The 17,891-nt window shown below is 45.3% G+C and overlaps 1 protein-coding gene across 1 annotated transcript in view; it reads left to right on the forward strand.

Annotated features, from left to right (window-relative positions):
- The window catches only part of LOC147009886 (exostosin-1-like), a 31,621-nt gene that overhangs the window by 10,592 nt on the left and 3,138 nt on the right, over nucleotides 1-17,891 (forward strand). The window contains exons 2-10 of the mRNA XM_085862483.1: nucleotides 11,052-11,145; nucleotides 11,341-11,448; nucleotides 11,997-12,116; nucleotides 12,305-12,437; nucleotides 12,705-12,823; nucleotides 13,251-13,340; nucleotides 14,520-14,609; nucleotides 16,857-17,017; nucleotides 17,388-17,559. Of these exons, the coding sequence (XP_085718609.1) occupies nucleotides 11,052-11,145; nucleotides 11,341-11,448; nucleotides 11,997-12,116; nucleotides 12,305-12,437; nucleotides 12,705-12,823; nucleotides 13,251-13,340; nucleotides 14,520-14,609; nucleotides 16,857-17,017; nucleotides 17,388-17,559 (1,087 nt within the window). The remainder of the gene's footprint in view (nucleotides 1-11,051; nucleotides 11,146-11,340; nucleotides 11,449-11,996; nucleotides 12,117-12,304; nucleotides 12,438-12,704; nucleotides 12,824-13,250; nucleotides 13,341-14,519; nucleotides 14,610-16,856; nucleotides 17,018-17,387; nucleotides 17,560-17,891) is intronic.

A 17,891-nucleotide genomic window follows, 5' to 3' on the forward strand; every position in this document is an offset into this window, starting at 1 on the left:
AAGAATCACTTTAAAAATTAAATAATTCTCGTATCCAGATCCCAGATTCGGATCTTCACCAAAAGTGAGTCAATATTTCCTTGTCACACACCCAACATGTCCACCAAGTTTCATCCGAATCCGTCCACAACTTTTTGCGATATCCTGCAAACAAACAAACAAGCAGTCATAGACTGGTACTTACGAAATCGTCAACTTGGCCTCTGACATTGTCGAATAAAAGCTGTCTCGAGAGAAGGTAGCGACGCAAACCAGAAGTTTCTACGATGATTCTGTACCAAACCTCTCATAAAATATCCGATTTTTACCAGAATTTCGACAACCGAGTGTTAAGCATACTTAACCGTTACTAAAAGTGAAAACAGAATTGTGATCCGAGTTAAAACTAACTCGTAACGTCGACCGAAGCAAAAAATCTCCATTTCTCCATGCAATTATTTGATATTATTTTATCAAAGTCACAAAACCGTAATATTCGGCCATCCACCAACAATCTTTACATAATCCGACAGCTTAGCGAGTCAGGCATGTGACGATAACCTTTATTGGGATAAAAAAAAATGACTTTAAAACACCATGTTTATCGAAAACACCGTCAGCGCGCACACGGAAAACCTTTTACGTGACTCAACGTCGCATCTGCTCGAGTGCGTCGCCCACCAGACGGACAATTCAGTCGTGACCCTCCTGGGACTACCACCAGAAACCAGTCACGGGTGGGGGTTTAACCCCACCATCACCCAGTCCGCAATCTACCCGCGCGGAATAGGGTGAATCGCCGAATGTCGATATACCTAAGTACCCGTGCGGGTAATCTGCCGAGGGATGGGACCATGCCACAGGTCGACTCCGGACGCGAACCGCTTTCGTGGTTCGTTCCGTATTACAGGGATAACCGAGCGGAGTTATCGTTGGCCTTGACGGTTCCGATTAATTACCGGGTGTTTTAAAACCCACTATTAATGCCTTACGTGAAGCAAGATGGAGATTCAACAAAGGAAAGGACGCAGTTAGACGGGGAACAATTGGACAAGCACACTTTATTCACACACACAGACAAGCACGTATTCACAGCCATACAGTGATGTACATATAAAAGCAAGGACACAATGAAGAGCTACAACCGAATATAATTATAACAACACTTAAACAGTTCTACTTTTCAAGACTGGCGCCACACACACACATTTACACAAAACCCAAAAGAAATGGAAGTCGTGACTTCCCTGAGCGCGTCGAGTCCTTGGCGACCGTAACTCCGAGTCCCTCCGGCGTGGTCCGCAAACTCGTGCGGCGCGTCGCTCGTGTGGTCCGCTCGACAGCTCAGATGAACGAACAGAACCTCTGACCAGGGACAATCACCACAACTCTCCACAATTCCCCTTCAGGGACAAGGAAACAGGAAAGGGAACGACGTTCTCGTCGGCCTTCACGTCCACGCCTTTTGTCAATCGCTTGAACGAACCAAGAGCCTCCTCGCACGCGAGCCTCTCCACGCCCACGCCTTTTGTACGGACCGGCTCCGCCCCATTGCCCCGCCCCATTTCTGTCTCCACCTCCCTTCGAGGCATTTCCAGAAAGCTCTCGAAGGGGGCGTGCCCCCACTCCGACCGCCTCACGCCGTGCTTCCACCAATCGGGAGCGAGCTGCCGCACCCCTCCCCTTCACACCAAGCGTAGTGGGGGGGATTCAGGCGGAAGCATCAGGCGGGGAAATTAGGCGGGAAAACCCCACAGGCGTTGTTGGTTTTTGTTCTTGCACGGTGCTCGTTGAATGGCGAGTGGCGAAGATGTGGTAGCGTAGTTGTGGAAGGTGGCGTCGTGTAGTGAATGGCATGATCGTGAGATGTTGGTTGTGGCGATGTTCGTTGTTGTTCTTGCACCAAATTAACAATAGCCAAAGAAAAACGGCTAACTGAAGCGTCGCAGCCCAAATGGATCACATATATTCCCTCTATACAACGAGTTTGGGCTAACTACACATGAACTTACCGATATATCTCGCCTGAGGACCCTTTATGGTGTAATGCGAATTTCCACAACCGTAACAATACTTATGAAATCTTTAGATTTCGTAAGTAACAAACAAAAACAGACAGACAGAAGGGGGTGAAAACATAGCCACCTCCACCTTGGGTGGTGGAGTTAAAAATTCAATTACGGGCACACTTTTAATGAAACTCTGTGTATGCCATCAACATTGTGGATGCATGAAATGTACCGATTTTTTTTTTTTGGGGGGGGGGATTTGGGCCCGTTGGGTCATGGGTCAAAATGGGGTGGAAAAAAAATGTCCAACTCAAAATTTAATATTGGGTCATTCCTGATGGAAATTTTTACCACTTTTTCAACTCTGCTTTTGGTGAGAAGCATGAGGATGTGTGATGGTCTGTCATCGACTTTGCTCTAGTTGGAGCCATTTTTTTTGGAGAAGCTTCTCAAGAAGCCCTTTTTTTGCAACGAATATTGTAAGCATTCTGTGTAAAATCACAACCCCAAACAATATGGAGTGAGGTTTCTACCAGCATGCAACAGCAACGTAGGGAAAAGGAAGCAAAACTCCCATATCGGTCCGATAAGCAGAAAGCGCAGATATGCTACCACTGAGCCTTTAACAAAGAAAAGGCTTTAATCTGCTCATAAATGAATGTAGTTTCACGCGTAAGGTGCTGGTTGTCGGTTCGTCAGTTCCATGGGTTGTCACTGCAATCGGATGAATGACCCATCATGGCATACAAAACTATCTGAGCAGAAAGGGGAGCGAGCATGGAGGTCAAACCTCCCACCGATGATGCAGAGGAAAAGTGCAATGAAAAGATTGTTGTTTGAGGTACCTTCAGGAATGGGAGATGCAGATTCCATCAAAAAGGCATCTTGTTCAAATAATTGTTCCTCATTAGCAGTATCCGAATCGCTTGGAGGCTTCAACACACATCCACTAATCTCTATATGCTCAAACCAGCTTTTGTGACTCTCGGCACAAACAGGTGAACTCCCATCCATGTGATCTCCAAGCTGCTTACAAGAACGTGGTATTGATCCACCACGTTCCATAACCACTCGGCCACATCAGAGACCAAAAGGTCTCTTCAGCAGGACAAATGGTTAGTTACTGGTAAAATAAATACCCACTGTCTTAAAACCACAGTACATCATGATTGCAAGGGATTTGAATACACCTTCACCGGCAAAAGGAGGAAGAAGAAAATCAAGAAAAAGTTAGAAGCTAGTAAAGACAGGTGAAAAAGAAAGACTAAAAGCCAGTATGTAGTCATGTAATGTCCTCCAAGTAGTGCCGTACCTTCGCGACAAAAAGGACAAGGATCGCTACACGGTGGACAAAAGCGCCATTTTTGCACCAGAGCTGCGCATGGGACTTGTGATTTAAAAAAGAAGTCATGCTCCAAAGAAATGGACAATGGGAAGGATGCTTTCTGATGTCATAATGATGTAATCACCTATTATTTACCATGTATAAACTAAGTCAGTATCAAAATTGCACCATGAAATGCTATGATGTGATATTTAAGACATTTTCCTCCATCACCATTGCAATGAAGTAAATAAAGCTACTGTAATGAAATTTTTATTAAAAACAAGCTCGAATGAGCTAAGATCCTCGTCCTCTTAATGATGACATCATAAAAACTAATATGACGTCATTGTGATGTATCAGGTTTGCCATAAATTATCTGTGCTAATGATCGGCTTGATTCCTGCAAACAAAATTCAAACAGCGTGCCTAGTTTCGGAGATAATGGTATAGGCGATTTCCATTAGCGGCGATATTATGACGTCAACTTTTTTCTAGAAAGAATTTCCAAAATCGGAGATGGTTCCTGCCTGCGCGTGAGCTTTCTGCATATACATGGCAAGTTTCACGAAGATCCGATGAAAACTCTGGGTTGTGAAACAAAAAATAGGAATGACGTCATAAAAATTGATGTGACGTCATAGTGATGTATCATATGTGCGGTAATTCATCTCTGCTAATGCCCTGTTCGATTCCCGCAAACAGAATTCAAAAAGCTTGCCGAGTTTCACAGATAATTTTTTTTCGGCGATTTCCATTAGCGGAGATATTTTGACGTCATAACTTTTTTTTCTCGGAGGAATTTTCAAAATCGGAGATGGCTACTGTCTGCGCAGGATATTTTTACATATATACGCCAAGTTTCAGGAAGTTTCGATGAAAACTGTAGGCTGTGAAACAAAAAAGTCCACAAGAACAATAACGTGAGTAAGACTTAGAGATCCTCCACGAGGATCTAAAAACAGTTATAAAGTGCTTCCTGAGCAGCCCCACACAGTTATACATTAGTCACATATTAATGTATCCTAATGGTAATACCAGACTTCCAATGTGAGGTGTAATAGATATTGTAATAATAGCACACTTTTATTATTTGTCTCATCTGTTTCACGAGAATATTGCATTATATAATCACCAAGATTTTTCATACAGAGATGATGACATCATAGCACCTAATTGGTCAGTTTTGATTACAAGCAATGATTAACAACATATTCCTTGACCTGGACAACATACCTGTAGCAACTTAAAATCTAACCATTGCATTCTGTGATCATATTTTCCTAATTTGTTTGTATTATTATGTAATTAAACATCAGGTCAGGTCAGGTATGGGAGCATGTGCCAGAACAGCACATCGCTGCGTCCACTTTCCGCCGGTACTCCAGGGGCCTCCGTCTGGCCATCCCCCAGGCAGATGCCAGGCCCATCCCCATCTCCTTGAGATGATGGTCAACCTGTTGCAACCATGAGGCACGTGGTCGACCCACTGGCCTCCTCCACTCATGAGACTCCCTCGCTGAGAGAATCTGGTGAGCAGGATCAGAGTCAGGAAAATGAGCCACATGTCCATACAGCCGCAACTGACGCTCACGGACTATGCAGGTAACAAATCTCATCCGAGTCTCTCTCAGCAACCGCTCGTTGGACACAAAATCCGACCAGCGATAGCCAAGGATTCTCCAAAGAGACCTGGTACCAAAGGAATTAAGTCTCCGTCTCAGATCCTTGGTCAGAGTCCAAGTCTCGCTCCCATAGAGCAAGACTGGAAGTACCAAGGACCTGAAGACTCGGACTTTCGTCCTCCCGCACAGGTACCGGCAGCGCCACACCCCGTGATCCAGTGAATCCATGACTCCCCAGGCCCGACCCAGACGTCTATTGACCTCTGACTCGCAGCCAGCAGAGACATGAATATCACTGCCAAGGTAAGTGAATCTCTCCACGACCTCAACATCCTCACCACAAACAGACACAGACAGGACAGCAGCATCCAAGATGTCACCGAAAGCCTGGATCTTAGTTTTGACCCAAGAAACCCGTAATCCCAACGGCTCCGACTCCTCATTCAGCACCTCGAGGGCCCCCAAGAGGATGTCTAAAGTCTCCGCAAAGATGACTGCATCATCTGCAAAGTCAAGGTCCGAGATCTTGACATTCCCAAATGACGCACCGCAACTTGATCTCTCCGACATCCTCCCTAGAATCCAGTCCATACAAGTGCTACAATTAAACATAATGACGTCATAAAAGACCCTTCCGGCAAGCCAATTTTTTTTTTTTTGGAGCATGACTTTTTCATAGTTCGTAAGTTGATGCGGTTCTTTGGTGAAAAAAAAAATGGTGCTTTTGTCCGATTATTTTTTTTTTCACGAAGGTACCTCACCATAGAGTCCAAGACCGAGTGTGTGCGGCCTCAGGGTATATCAAGAGATGTTGAGATATCGGTTCTGTCTGGCACCTGGGATTAATCTCTGACCAAAGTTGTGTGCTTGTCTTCACTGCAGGTGTACCAACAACAATATATACTAATCACAATCAAGATGCCTTGAGGTAAAGAGCTGACTGACCTTCAACGAGTTTGGTTTATGACGTCTTTGACGCATTGAGCCTTCATTAGTCAACTTTGGGTGACGTCTTCAGGGCATGAAACTCAACCGGTCATGTCAGAGTTGAAATAAGATGTGTGGTATTGATAGATCAGGTTTAAGGGACTTTTTTACAGAATGGTGTGCGACTCAACCTGACGTATACCAAAATCTGAGGGAAACTGCTCGTGATGGTGTCAACCATGTCATTATTTGCCAAAAGCCCAACACTGAAATGAATAAACCATTGTGAATGAATAACCTTGCCTGCTTCTTTTGAGCTCCTCAAAGGCTGAGTGGGTGAAGCCTGGTGTTATAGTCTGTGCCAGGTGTGGGTTAGATCCCCATGGCTACTCAGCAGTGGGCAGGTATTCCTTGCCTTGAAATTGCTTGTACCATCTCACACCTCCCCTCCGCAGTGTATTCCGTGCTTCAGCAGAACTAACACTCTGTGGCAACATATGGGTTGGGGTGGGGGCGGAGGTGGGGGGGGGGGGCTGCAGCAGGGTAAGGGTGTGGATATTTCCTTACAGTCCCAATATTTTTCACAACATTGAATGGCCATAGTTCATGATCTGAAGCACCATGTGATGCATTATAATAAATCAACATGTATGTTTAGATCCTATTACTTTTTTGGCTGGCTACTGCAGAGCAGTTGTCCATGTGTCCAAAGGGTGTCCACATACCTCGCGTGTGCGAAGTGAAAAGCGAGGTGTAGCAATTGGTTTACTTTGTCTGTCGACAAACATCAGTTTTTGATTGAGGGACAACTTGATTTCAATTCAATGTTGTATTTTGAGCACAAATCGGAAAACAAACCTGTAGTTTAGCAGTACTTTGCTTTCTGTACCCAACTTACCCAGTCGCACCCTGCTGTTCATGGACTCTGTGTTCTTTTCTCCTGACAAAGTGGAGAGCTTGCTGTCAAACCTTGACTCAGATTCTGCAACCGGACCAGACGGCATTAGCTCACGTGTCCTAAAACCTGCTCCTCTGCTCTTGCTCACCGTCTCTCTGTTCTATTATGCCTGATGAAAACTTAATGGTTCGGGGTGATGGGCTTTGGAATCTAGGGTCCTGAGTTCAAATCCTGCTCACTGTTGAATTAATACCAGGTGGGGTTAACTCGGCCTGTCATCCTTCTGAGGTCTGCAAAATGAGTGCCAGCCTGCTGGTATACTGTGTCGGAGTGGCGACCTGCCCAGGATTGTGCCCAATAGCCAAGGAGACTGCTTAAGCACCACCAATGCTCTGCACAGAGTATGGTCCCAATGTCCTCCTCTGTTCTATTCACCCTCTCATTTGCTCAAGATCATCTACTATCTGCTTGGAAATCAGCAAACATTACTGTTCTGCATAAAAAGGTGCAAAAACAGATCCCTGCAATTACAGACCAATCAGCCTTCTCCCAATCATCAGCAAGGTTATGGAATCCATCATCGCTTCAGACGTTAAATCCTTCCTCTTCTCCAATGGCTTGATTTCCGATCATCAATTTGATTTCAAACCAGGTCACTCTACCCTGGACATGCTGCTTCTGCTCTCCCAACAATGGATGGAGGTACTCAATGCCGGACATGAAATCGGAGCCAGATCCCTCGACATATCGCGTGCTTTTGACATGGTCTGGCACCCTGCCCTGCTCACCAAACTCTCTTCCTATGGTATCCAAGGCCATCTCCACTCATGGCTCGCAGACTTCCTCTCCTGTCACAGTCAACGTGTGGCCCAAAATAGAGTTCTTTCATCCCCTCTTCCTGTCCAGGCTGGAGTTCCTCAAGGCAGTGTTCTGGGCCCTGTTCTTTCTGGTTTTCATCAATGATCTCTCCCACTCTCTGGAAAATCCTCTTTATCTCTGCTGATGACTCCACCCTCTGCTGTATCATCTGTCATCCCTCCAACCGACAAGCCACAGCTTCTTCGCTCTCTGTAGATCTGGATAAAATCTCAAACATATATCCAACACGTGGAACAAAAAATATATCCAACACGTGGAACATGTTTTTCAATCCTGACAAATCTCACACTCTCACTATGTCTCTCTGAAAGGACTGCTTGGAACCCCCATCCACTTTCTCAACAATCCTCTGGAAGGAGTCCTTTCATTCAAGCTTCTGGGTCTCACAGTCTGCTATGATCTTTTCTGGGAAAGCCACATTTCCAACCTGGCCTCCAAAGCCATTTGCCGACTGGGAATCCTCCGTCGTGCAAAGTCCTTCCTCGGCCCACCTGAGCTCCTGACCACGTATAAAGCTTTCGTCCGCAGCCTGATGGAGTCCTGCTCTTCCCTCTGAGCTGGTGCTCCTGCCTCTCACCTTTGTCAGCTTTACGCTGTGGAAACTAAGGCATTTCGGATTATTGGTATCTCGCGTGGTGAGGCTAAGTCTTTGGGCCTCTCACTCTCACATCACATCACATCACATCACAGGCAGGTTGGTGGTCTTTCTGTCTTCTACCATCTCCTCTCCGGTCTCGCCCCCCCCCCCCATATTTCCGCAGAACACTCAAGGTCTGCCAACAACCCCCTTCTGGTAAAACTACCAATATCACGAATCACTGCCCACCTTCACTCTTTCATTCCTCTTTTTTTTCCTGCCTTTGGAATAAACTACCTCACTCTCTTCAATCCCATTCTTCCCTCGAGGCCTTCAAAACAGCTGTTTACCACCACGTCTTATCTTCTCCCATCCAAAACCACGATCTTTTCTACCCCGTTAATCCACCCCAAACCCACCTCCTTCAAATTCCCTGCTTTCCTTCCTGAAAGTCCCTGTAATGTCCATCATGTATACCCTGTGTTCCCCACCCCATCCCTCTCCCTTCCACGGATCTCCTAATGTCTCTGTTCCCCACTGTTTTGTCCTTCGCTCTCCCGCCCCTTTTGTCCCATGCCCCCCTTGTTGTGCGTTGTGTGTTAGCTCTCACATGAGCCTCGACAAGGTATACAAATAACAACAAAAAGCACTTTGGCTCTGAATTCATCCCGATCGCACATGCTCAGAGAAGTTAATTTTTTTTTACTTTCTGGCAGTCAAACAAAAATAATTCCAAACAAGAAATTTACTGTTTTTATGGACATCGTAAAAGACACAAACAACAAGCACAAAGAATGAATGTAACGAACGTGTTAAATAAGGTGGTATTAAAGATGCTGCATCAATGGTGGTAACCTTCTGGAAAATAAAAATAAAAATTCGACAACCTTTAAAATGTTTATTTTATTTCAATTGCATGATATACTTGAACACTAAAGTACACAAATCGCCTTTATAGCACTTTCAACAATCTTTCTTTTTGCAGTACCTGGACAAAATATTACGGCATTTTGCATAATCTCGACCAATCAAATTTGCCGTTCGCAGACCCTGTCCATGTCCTTTTTATTTATTTATTTATTTCCCCCTTCAAGATTGTGTGGGGTTCGGTGTTCTCTGAACTCTAGTTAATTATGGTTTCAATAATTCTGCTTTTTGCATGGTTGGGCCAGCAAATGTGCTGAGTAGATATTGTTACGGTTCTAGGAACTGTATGCATACAAACATACAGTTGTCCCGGTCAGTTATTCCGTTCAGTATATGTGCAGATAGATCCCTACCTTGTGTGAAGTGGGAAAACACTGGGGTGCGTTGCGATGTTTTTTTTAGTTGGATTAATAAATCATTATATCCCATCCACAACGACCCACGGTACCCTCTGCCTGCTTGCACCTTCATCTCGCTTGCTACTCTCGCATGGGCTGAACAAGCGCGTGTTCGCCTACTCGCCTAACCGGCGACTCGCTTTCCGAGGCAGAATCTTTGTGTAGCACCTTTTTGGTGAGTCCGGACATGCGGAGTGGGCGGGCTTCCCGGTATGGCAGACACCTGCCAAAAAAGGGCGGCCCCATGGAAGCCCCGTCCAATCATAGCGAACAGTGATGTCGGCTTCACCAAGGCCCCTCCCTGCTGAGGGGGAGGCCCCTCCCCGCTATAAATTACGACACCATTCGTTCAGAGTAGTCTGGAAAGTGAGTCGTCTTGAGCGGAGCGTTGGAGTGAGACAGTTAGTCGACTGATAGCGAAAGAAAGGAGGAAGGTCGTGGAGTGGTTGCGCTCTTTGGGGGTCGTTCGTTTCGAGTGTGAGAGAGCTGGGAAGACCTCGACCCGACCTTGACCGGGATTCTCGTAGGGTCCTGTCTGCAGCCCTGATCCCCACCTTGGACTCCGCTCTACTCGACTCGGGCTCCTTCGCAGACACTGTCTCCACGCGGGCGGCCGTGGACCAAGCCGCACGACCATTGACAGGTGCTGCACCACGGAGCATCCCTTCCCTCAAACATTCAGCTACCCGAAAACTGCGATCTCAGCTCACCTCCCTCTCTGACTGCAAAAGGTTCTTGGCCATACATCTGGGTTTATTTTTGTCTGAGTGTGTGGTGCCGTCTTTACGTAGAATTGCATAAGTGTTTTTATTTAATCATTGTAAATATTGCCTGTTTTATTCGCGCGACAAGTGTGCTCTGTGTCTCCTTTGTAAGTTGCTGTAAAATTGTCGCACTACATCTTTCTCTCATCTTCCCCTGCATAACATCCCCAATAAATCTGTTTCCTGTACCACATATTTTCCTCGCTTTATTGTAAATAAATTATTGTAGAAATGTTCCCAGTTCGTTTTTGTCTTTTCCATCATTGGTCCAGCATGGTTCGGATCTAAGTTTAGCCGAGTCTTTATCCCCGATAATCTGTTCAAGCCGGTACGTCCTTGGTAGTTCCGCTCGGCTGCATCCGATCCGGAGTTTGTAGTTGGTACTCTACCGTAGTTGGTAGAGTGATCCGGTTCGGGCAAGGCGTACCGAGGGCGTGGTTCCCCGGTAGACGACACTGCGTCGTTAATTAGGTAAATTGGTTCTCGACAAAAAGACCCTACGCTATGCGGTGGAGGTATGGGCGTCCACGGTCGGTTAAGCAACCCACCGCCTCACGGAATTATCCATGAGCGACGGCCTACAATTCTGGGAGTCTGGTGGGAGACGACGTAACTTCCCCCACCTAGCGGTCGCTCTCGCTACCGGACCCCGGCCCGCAACAATATCAATACCAGGAAAAGGGCAGGTTCAGGTGTGAGATTTCAACTTTTTGAGTTGACTCTGCTTATTGCATTCTGACCTAGGTACGAGTATGGTGATCTTCTCCACAATGCCTCCTTCTGCTTGGTGCCAAGGGGGCGACGTCTTGGCTCGTTTCGCTTCCTGGAAGCGCTGCAGGTTTGGCTACCATATTGAAGTGAATGTTCTTGATTCTCCCTTATCACTTTGTATTTTCCTTTTCTGTGTTGTTTGCAGGCATGTTTACGATAATGTGTTTGCGTACAATCATCGTTACAATATTGCTTTTCCAATTGTCTGCATAATATTGCTGTCTTGATGTTGGATTTCATTAAGGGACAGCTTCTCCCACAGGCTGCTTGCATTCCAGTCATCCTGAGCAACGGCTGGCAATTGCCTTTTTCTGAGGTTATCGACTGGAAGAGAGGTGCAGTCGTAGCAGACGAGAGGCTGTTGCTGCAGGTAACGAGTGTGGTGGGCTGGCAGGATGGCCTACAGGTTTTCATACTCGCTTCTGAGATTTATAGCCTGCGTTGGAATCCCGAACCAGCTATAAGCTGTCATCCATGCAACCCGAGACATCGATTATATGTATGTTCCATCCTTTGAATGTGTGTTCAACTGGGCATCCCATCTGCTGGCATTACTTGGTGGATGTTAAAGATTCCACGGTGTCCTTCGCAAAGAGGAGGCGAGCCATCGCCGGCACCCTGAACAAATTCCAAATTTCTGCTCTAACCTACAGGGGCATTGCATTGGTGGCACATCCATGCTCTCGGTAATGATGCAACCAGCAGCCGCAAGCTGCGTACGCAGTGGATGAATGAATGAATGAACAAGTGTGGTTTTGCCATTACCGGAGTCTCAGACTATGCATTACGAGTTCACAAAAGAGATGTAGCAGAGATTAAAGCCTGGATAAGCGAATTTCTGGTGAGATTTCACAAAGCTGAGGTCAATGTTTCCCAGAATGTGCATGAGGTGACTTCCTTGTTCTCTGCTTTCTCCAGATACCAACTATTGTCAGATCTGTTGATAGCAATCAAATCCTGGCTCTCCGACAGCAAACCCAATTTCTTTGGAGTTCATATTTCTCCTCCATCGACAAGATAGTTCTTACAACATTAGAGGTAGTATATATATAATTTTTTTATCAATCTATTCTTTCCCTCCTTCCTGACTTTTTTTTTCATCCTCTATGTTATGCAAAGAAAGTGTGTTCCCCACCCACCCCAAAAAATCTTACTTGCATCTTCTTCTTATGCCCCTCTGTTACCTTTATTATTATTTATAATTTTGGTATTTTTTTTTTTTTTAGATCATCCGGGATCGGATCTTCTCACAATCCTCGCGAAACTTTCTGTTATGGAACCTCCCTCCAGGAGGTCTCTATTCGCGTCCAGAATTCTCTACAGACCCTGGAAGGTTTCCATTCTACTACACTTATCTCGGTAGGTTTTGGTGACAATTGATTGAGCATCGTTGCAATTGCTTCACCCTCATTATCTTTTCATTCTTATGTGATTTTCAGTTTAAGAGGCTACTCCCTACGAACTGTCCAGTTCTGAGTTCCACTTCCGTCGTAATTGTCTCCCCCCCCCCCACAACTATTGTGAAGTTGGTTATCTGGAGTAAAATTCCAACGGCGTCTGATCAGATTAAACTTTGTGATCTTCCCAACTTATTTTCTTGCAACACTAACATTGTCTTATCCACAGGTACCCGACCGACTAAAATGTTCACAGGTCTCATTCACGTCATCTCTCCAGTGGTATCCCAGTCCCAGCCGTTGCTGAGACTCATTCAGGCTGTTGCTCGATCAAAGTTCTGCGCCAAGGTGTGTGTTGCTTTTGCAAAAATACCTGCAAGTTCCTCGACTGATGGGATAGTGATAGCACAGATCAGCACCAATGCAAGCCTGGTGTTGGCTTAGTGGTTTGGGTGGCGGCTTGGGATCCCAGGGTCCTGAGTTCAAGCCCCGTTGGACCGCTGAATTAATACACCAGGAGGTTTGACTCAGCCTATAATCCTTCCGAGGTCGGCAAAATGAGTACCAGTGCACTGGTAAGAGGGAGACTGCATCAGCGGCATAGCCGTGTCCCAACCAATGATGCAACCAGCAGCCACAGGCTGCACTCTAGAGAGAGAGCACCAATGCAGTCTGTATTTTCCAACCAATGCATCTGCTACTAAATCACGTTTTATGTGCAGAATGTATGTTTTTATTTATTTTCTGTAACCCTTACAGTTCCTTATTGTTGCAGATTGTTTTGATCTGGACGTGTGACAAACCTCCTCCCTCCCGTTGGATGATCAATCCGACTACATTAACAGTGATTGAAGCTAAGAACAAGGTGCATTCACTCATTTTGCGTCGATTTGAACTTATTCCTTTTAACTGGACGTGGTGGTGTAATGACTCGAGTGCCTGCTCTGAATCTGGTAGGTCGGTGATTCTAACCTAACCCTGGCTAAGTCATACCAAACATTAAAAATGGTACATGCTGCTTCCTTGCTTGATGCTCAGCATTTTAAAAGGATAGAGCACCAATAAGCAGCTGCTGCAGGGGCTTGATGGGCCTAATGGACTCCTCCCGTGTTGAAGTTCCTTGTAAGGGAAGTCATTCATTTAACGTCTTCCTCGTCGATTTCTCCACAACCTTCTTTCATAATCACCCTGCACTCCAAAACAGGTCGTCGTTTCACAGATAAACTTCATTAACAACTGGACCCGCACTCGGTAGAGCGCATACCTCCACCAGGCTGAACAATTTACATTTTGTTTTCCCACTGAAAGGCCAGAATGGATCTGGATCTGGATCCGGACCTGAACCAAAATCAAATTGGCTTGTTCTTGTCACCTAACCAACTCGTCCACTTAGTTTTGTCATGACCCGTCCAAAACGTTTTGAAATATCATGCTGCATATTGGTTTTGGCCCGATCTCTCACTTTTAAAATTATCGTATCCAGATCATCAAAATCAATTCATCTTTGATACACACCCAGCCTGTCCACCAAGTTTCATCCGAATCCATAACCTTTTGAGATATCCTGCTCACAAACGGGTGAATACATAACCTCTGTCCACCTTCAGTGGTGGAGGCAATGACACTGTACATAAGACCTAACCGGATATAATTTAAAAGGACTTATCTCCATGCTTTTTGAAAAAAAAAAAAACTGGGGGATATTGTGATCGCCTCTGTGTCTGTCTGAGTCCGTCCGTCATGTTATTTCTGAAACTGTTGTGCAGAAATTCACCAAACTTGGTAGTTATGATCACCACTATTACTATTATTTAACCCAGGCATTGCCAATTTGTGGTTAAAGGGGTTAAAACGGGAAAAAAAAATGTTTGAATTCAAAATTTGATATTGGTTCATTCCTGATGGAACTTTTTGCCATATTTCAATTTTGCTTTCAGTGGGAAGCGTGGAGATTTGCGATGACGTGCCATCGACTTCGCTCTTGTAAATATTAAACATATGGTTGTTCTTCTTTCTTATCTTCCTCCTTTCCCTCCCTCCTTAGTCAATGAGTGCTCGATTCTCACCATATGAGGCTGTGCTGACCGATGCCATCCTGAACCTCGATGAGGATTCTGTACTGTCTACTGACGAGGTAATTCTGTACACCTTTAGCCTCTGAGTTTTGTGTATCCGTTTGATTGCCACCATATCTGACCAAATCTTTAAGTGCGGGGGCATCAATGGGGCACTGCATCAGCATCCTTCTGCGGAGACTAAAGTTAGTATTTATTGCCCTCTGTCTTTTATCCAATAAGAATTTAATACAAGGAGCTGACCTTTTAATCTCATTGAAGTAATGTTCCAATCTAAAGCTGCTTATCTTGAGAAATGTGGCCACTGTGAAAACGAGGCATGGTTTAAGGATCTCTTGTGTGGTGAGAAAAACAAGACTCACCCACCCACTGAGCCCTGTAATAACAATCGTGTTGGATCATTTAATGAATTGCCGTTTGTCTATCGGCCACGTACGGAAGTAGTTGGAGGACAAAAGCAACATAATTCTGGTAATCTAGTTGCCTAGTTTTGTCAAGTCTCTGTTTGTCTTCTGGTGACATTCATGATCAGATTTCTTCAAATATCCCGATCCTGCACTCTCTTCCCAAAGCTCTGGTAGAGACAGCTTGGTTGCATCCTTTACCCCATCCATCCAGAATGTACAAGGTCTGCCTCTTCCTCTTCTTCCGTCAACCACACCCAGGTTGATTTCTCCGGACATTCGTTTTCTGCATGCATGATGCGTCCAAAGCATAGACATATCCACCAACAAGACTGCATACAAATCTGATGGCCACATTAGAAAGCTTGTCCGCCATCACCGTTCCGGGCAACCGAGCTCGGAGAACCCGGATGTGCCTTTGTGTTTTCACGTGAAAACTCTGGAAAGACTTTGCTCGAATTAACTCGGTCTCCCTGCCTTTTGCCACTATTACATGTATTTACATTCTCTGTTGAAGGTCAAGTATAACAGTTGACAGTCATGGAAATTTAGGAAAGTGTTCGAGGAAAGTTTGTAGATTATTAATTAAATGATGGGTTTCATCTAATCCAATAACCCAGTGATTCCCTGTTAAAATTCATCTGTGCCATTATGGGATGTAGTAATTATGAGATAATTTTATTTATATTTCCTCCTTCATTGAAGTCAGATTATATAGTTTGTTGAACAATATTTCTATATCACTGTTGTGTGGGCCCCTTGATCCATTGGACCAAATTTTCATTTGGCTTCATGCCCTTGTAGCATACCTACTTGCCGTACTGCTTGAGTATTAGCTTGCCTTCCTAAATCTAAATCCATCATCCCAACACCTGGCGACATCAGAAAGTCAGATATTTGGGTTATGGTGTTCAACTGCCATCAGCGAAGTGACTGAATGGTGGCCGGGATGATGTGCATGTCCGTGGAGGCCGAGTCGAGCATGAGATGTCATGCCGTCCCAGTGAAATGAGCGCAACAGACATACGGAGAAATCCAGACACTTTAATATATACATTATACTTTCCAAATGCGTTAATTAATTGTATGAGTATGACATGTCTTGGGTCCTCAAAGGAAAACAGGACACAACGCCGACATGATAGCACAGAGGTAGAACACTTGGCTTTGAGCTGTCGAGCCGGGGTTTGATTTACGGCCCAACTTTAAACTGAAGGGCCGGTGCTTCACAGGCAGATAGTGGTTGGTTGCAGTGGGTGGGTGAGAACACTACATCACTGAGTGCACCCTCCTTGGGATGACCATGAAGCAGTCTGCTAGGTTTAGTTGATAGAAGCTAAAGACCCCACGGTGTCCTTCACAAAGAGTAGGCAAGTTATCGCCAGCACCCTGGAACAAATAACGAATTCCTGCTTTAACCTACATGGCACACTTCTTTTTCTTGCATGTGGCAGCTTGGCTGCTGGGTAGCTATCATTTTTGTTGGGGCACGACTGTGCCGCTGATTCTGTGCCCCTATACCAGTACACTGGTACTCATTTCACTGACCTCAGAAGGATGACAGGCTGAGTCAACCGCACCTGATATTAATTCAGCGGACAACAGGGCTCAAAATCAGGACCGTAAGATACCAACAAAGCCAACACCAGGCTTGACACGTCATTGCATCAGTGGCAGTCGCACTCTTGCCAATGTTGTAGATCAGCAGCTACGTGCTACACAGGAATGAATGAATGAAACGCAGACTATAGATATTAAGCAAATATAGTTTTATGGAATGGGGCTACAATTTGTATACCATGGACAGAACATTTCCTTGCATGTCACCTTTGCATGTGAACTTGTGAAAGCTAAATCGCAGCTTGCCCTCAGTTTTTGACAACTTCCTTGTCCCAAACCCAGGTGGACTTTGCCTTCTCTGTGTGGCTCAGCTTTCCGGATCGGATTGTGGGCTATCCTGCCCGTAGCCATTTTTGGGATGCAGCAAGAGAGCGCTGGGGTTACACATCCAAATGGACGAATGAGTATTCTATGGTTCTCACAGGAGCAGCATTTTACCATCGGTAATCTGAGAAAACACGATCCACAATGTGAATATAAAGATGGTACGGTATGTCGAGTGTTTCGAATAGTCGTAGACTATCCATGGTTGTTCACACAAATTGGAAAATTCAGTAAAAGGGAATTTCCAGCTTTATGGTGGCAATATCTTTCTCTCATACAAGCGTGTAAAGTGAAAAACGGTCAGATCTTAAGAATTTTCCTTTGGTTTCACTTTCGAACAACATAAGCGTGATCCACAAATTGGTTTCATCATTCACTACCTTAATTTAGCATGGCATCCAAGTGCCACGAGCAACACACGGGCATGCACTGTTCTTACAAGTGATCAGCTGATTATTTCCTGTTCACACACTCTGTACCCTTTTTCAGGTATTACCATCATCTCTACACGTATGTCGCACCGAGGGAACTGCGAACAATGGTGGACTCGTTATCTAACTGCGAGGACATCCTTATGAACTTCCTGGTTTCCATTGTGACGCAACGTCCTCCCATCAAGGTCACACACAAGAAGCAATACAAGGATGCCATGATGCAGCCGGTGAGGTCTTCATTCTTTGTCTCTCTTGGCATTGGGGCTTAACGTCTCGTTCGAATTCCTATTGGCGTGCAATGGCACATCACACTATTAAATAAACCGTCACCCTGGAATTTCACATGGCAATGCTTTGTTTACTATGGGTGGAGCAGCTGCCCTGCTTACTCGCACTCGTTTGTTAAATGGTCCTTTGGTTTTGACATCTTTGCCAGCAGTCACTGGTGCGTATTTAAGATGAGGCCATTATGAATTGGAAGCTGGGCCAGATTTCTAAATTTCGGCCCGGGTCTGCTCCTGTAAAGGTGCAAACAAACTACCCAGTTCATGTCCTGCCT

The sequence above is a fragment of the Eptatretus burgeri genome, chromosome 17 (genome assembly GCF_056783735.1).
Source record: "Eptatretus burgeri isolate ZD-2024b chromosome 17, Ebu_testis_v1, whole genome shotgun sequence".
Lineage (NCBI taxonomy): Eukaryota > Metazoa > Chordata > Myxini > Myxiniformes > Myxinidae > Eptatretus > Eptatretus burgeri.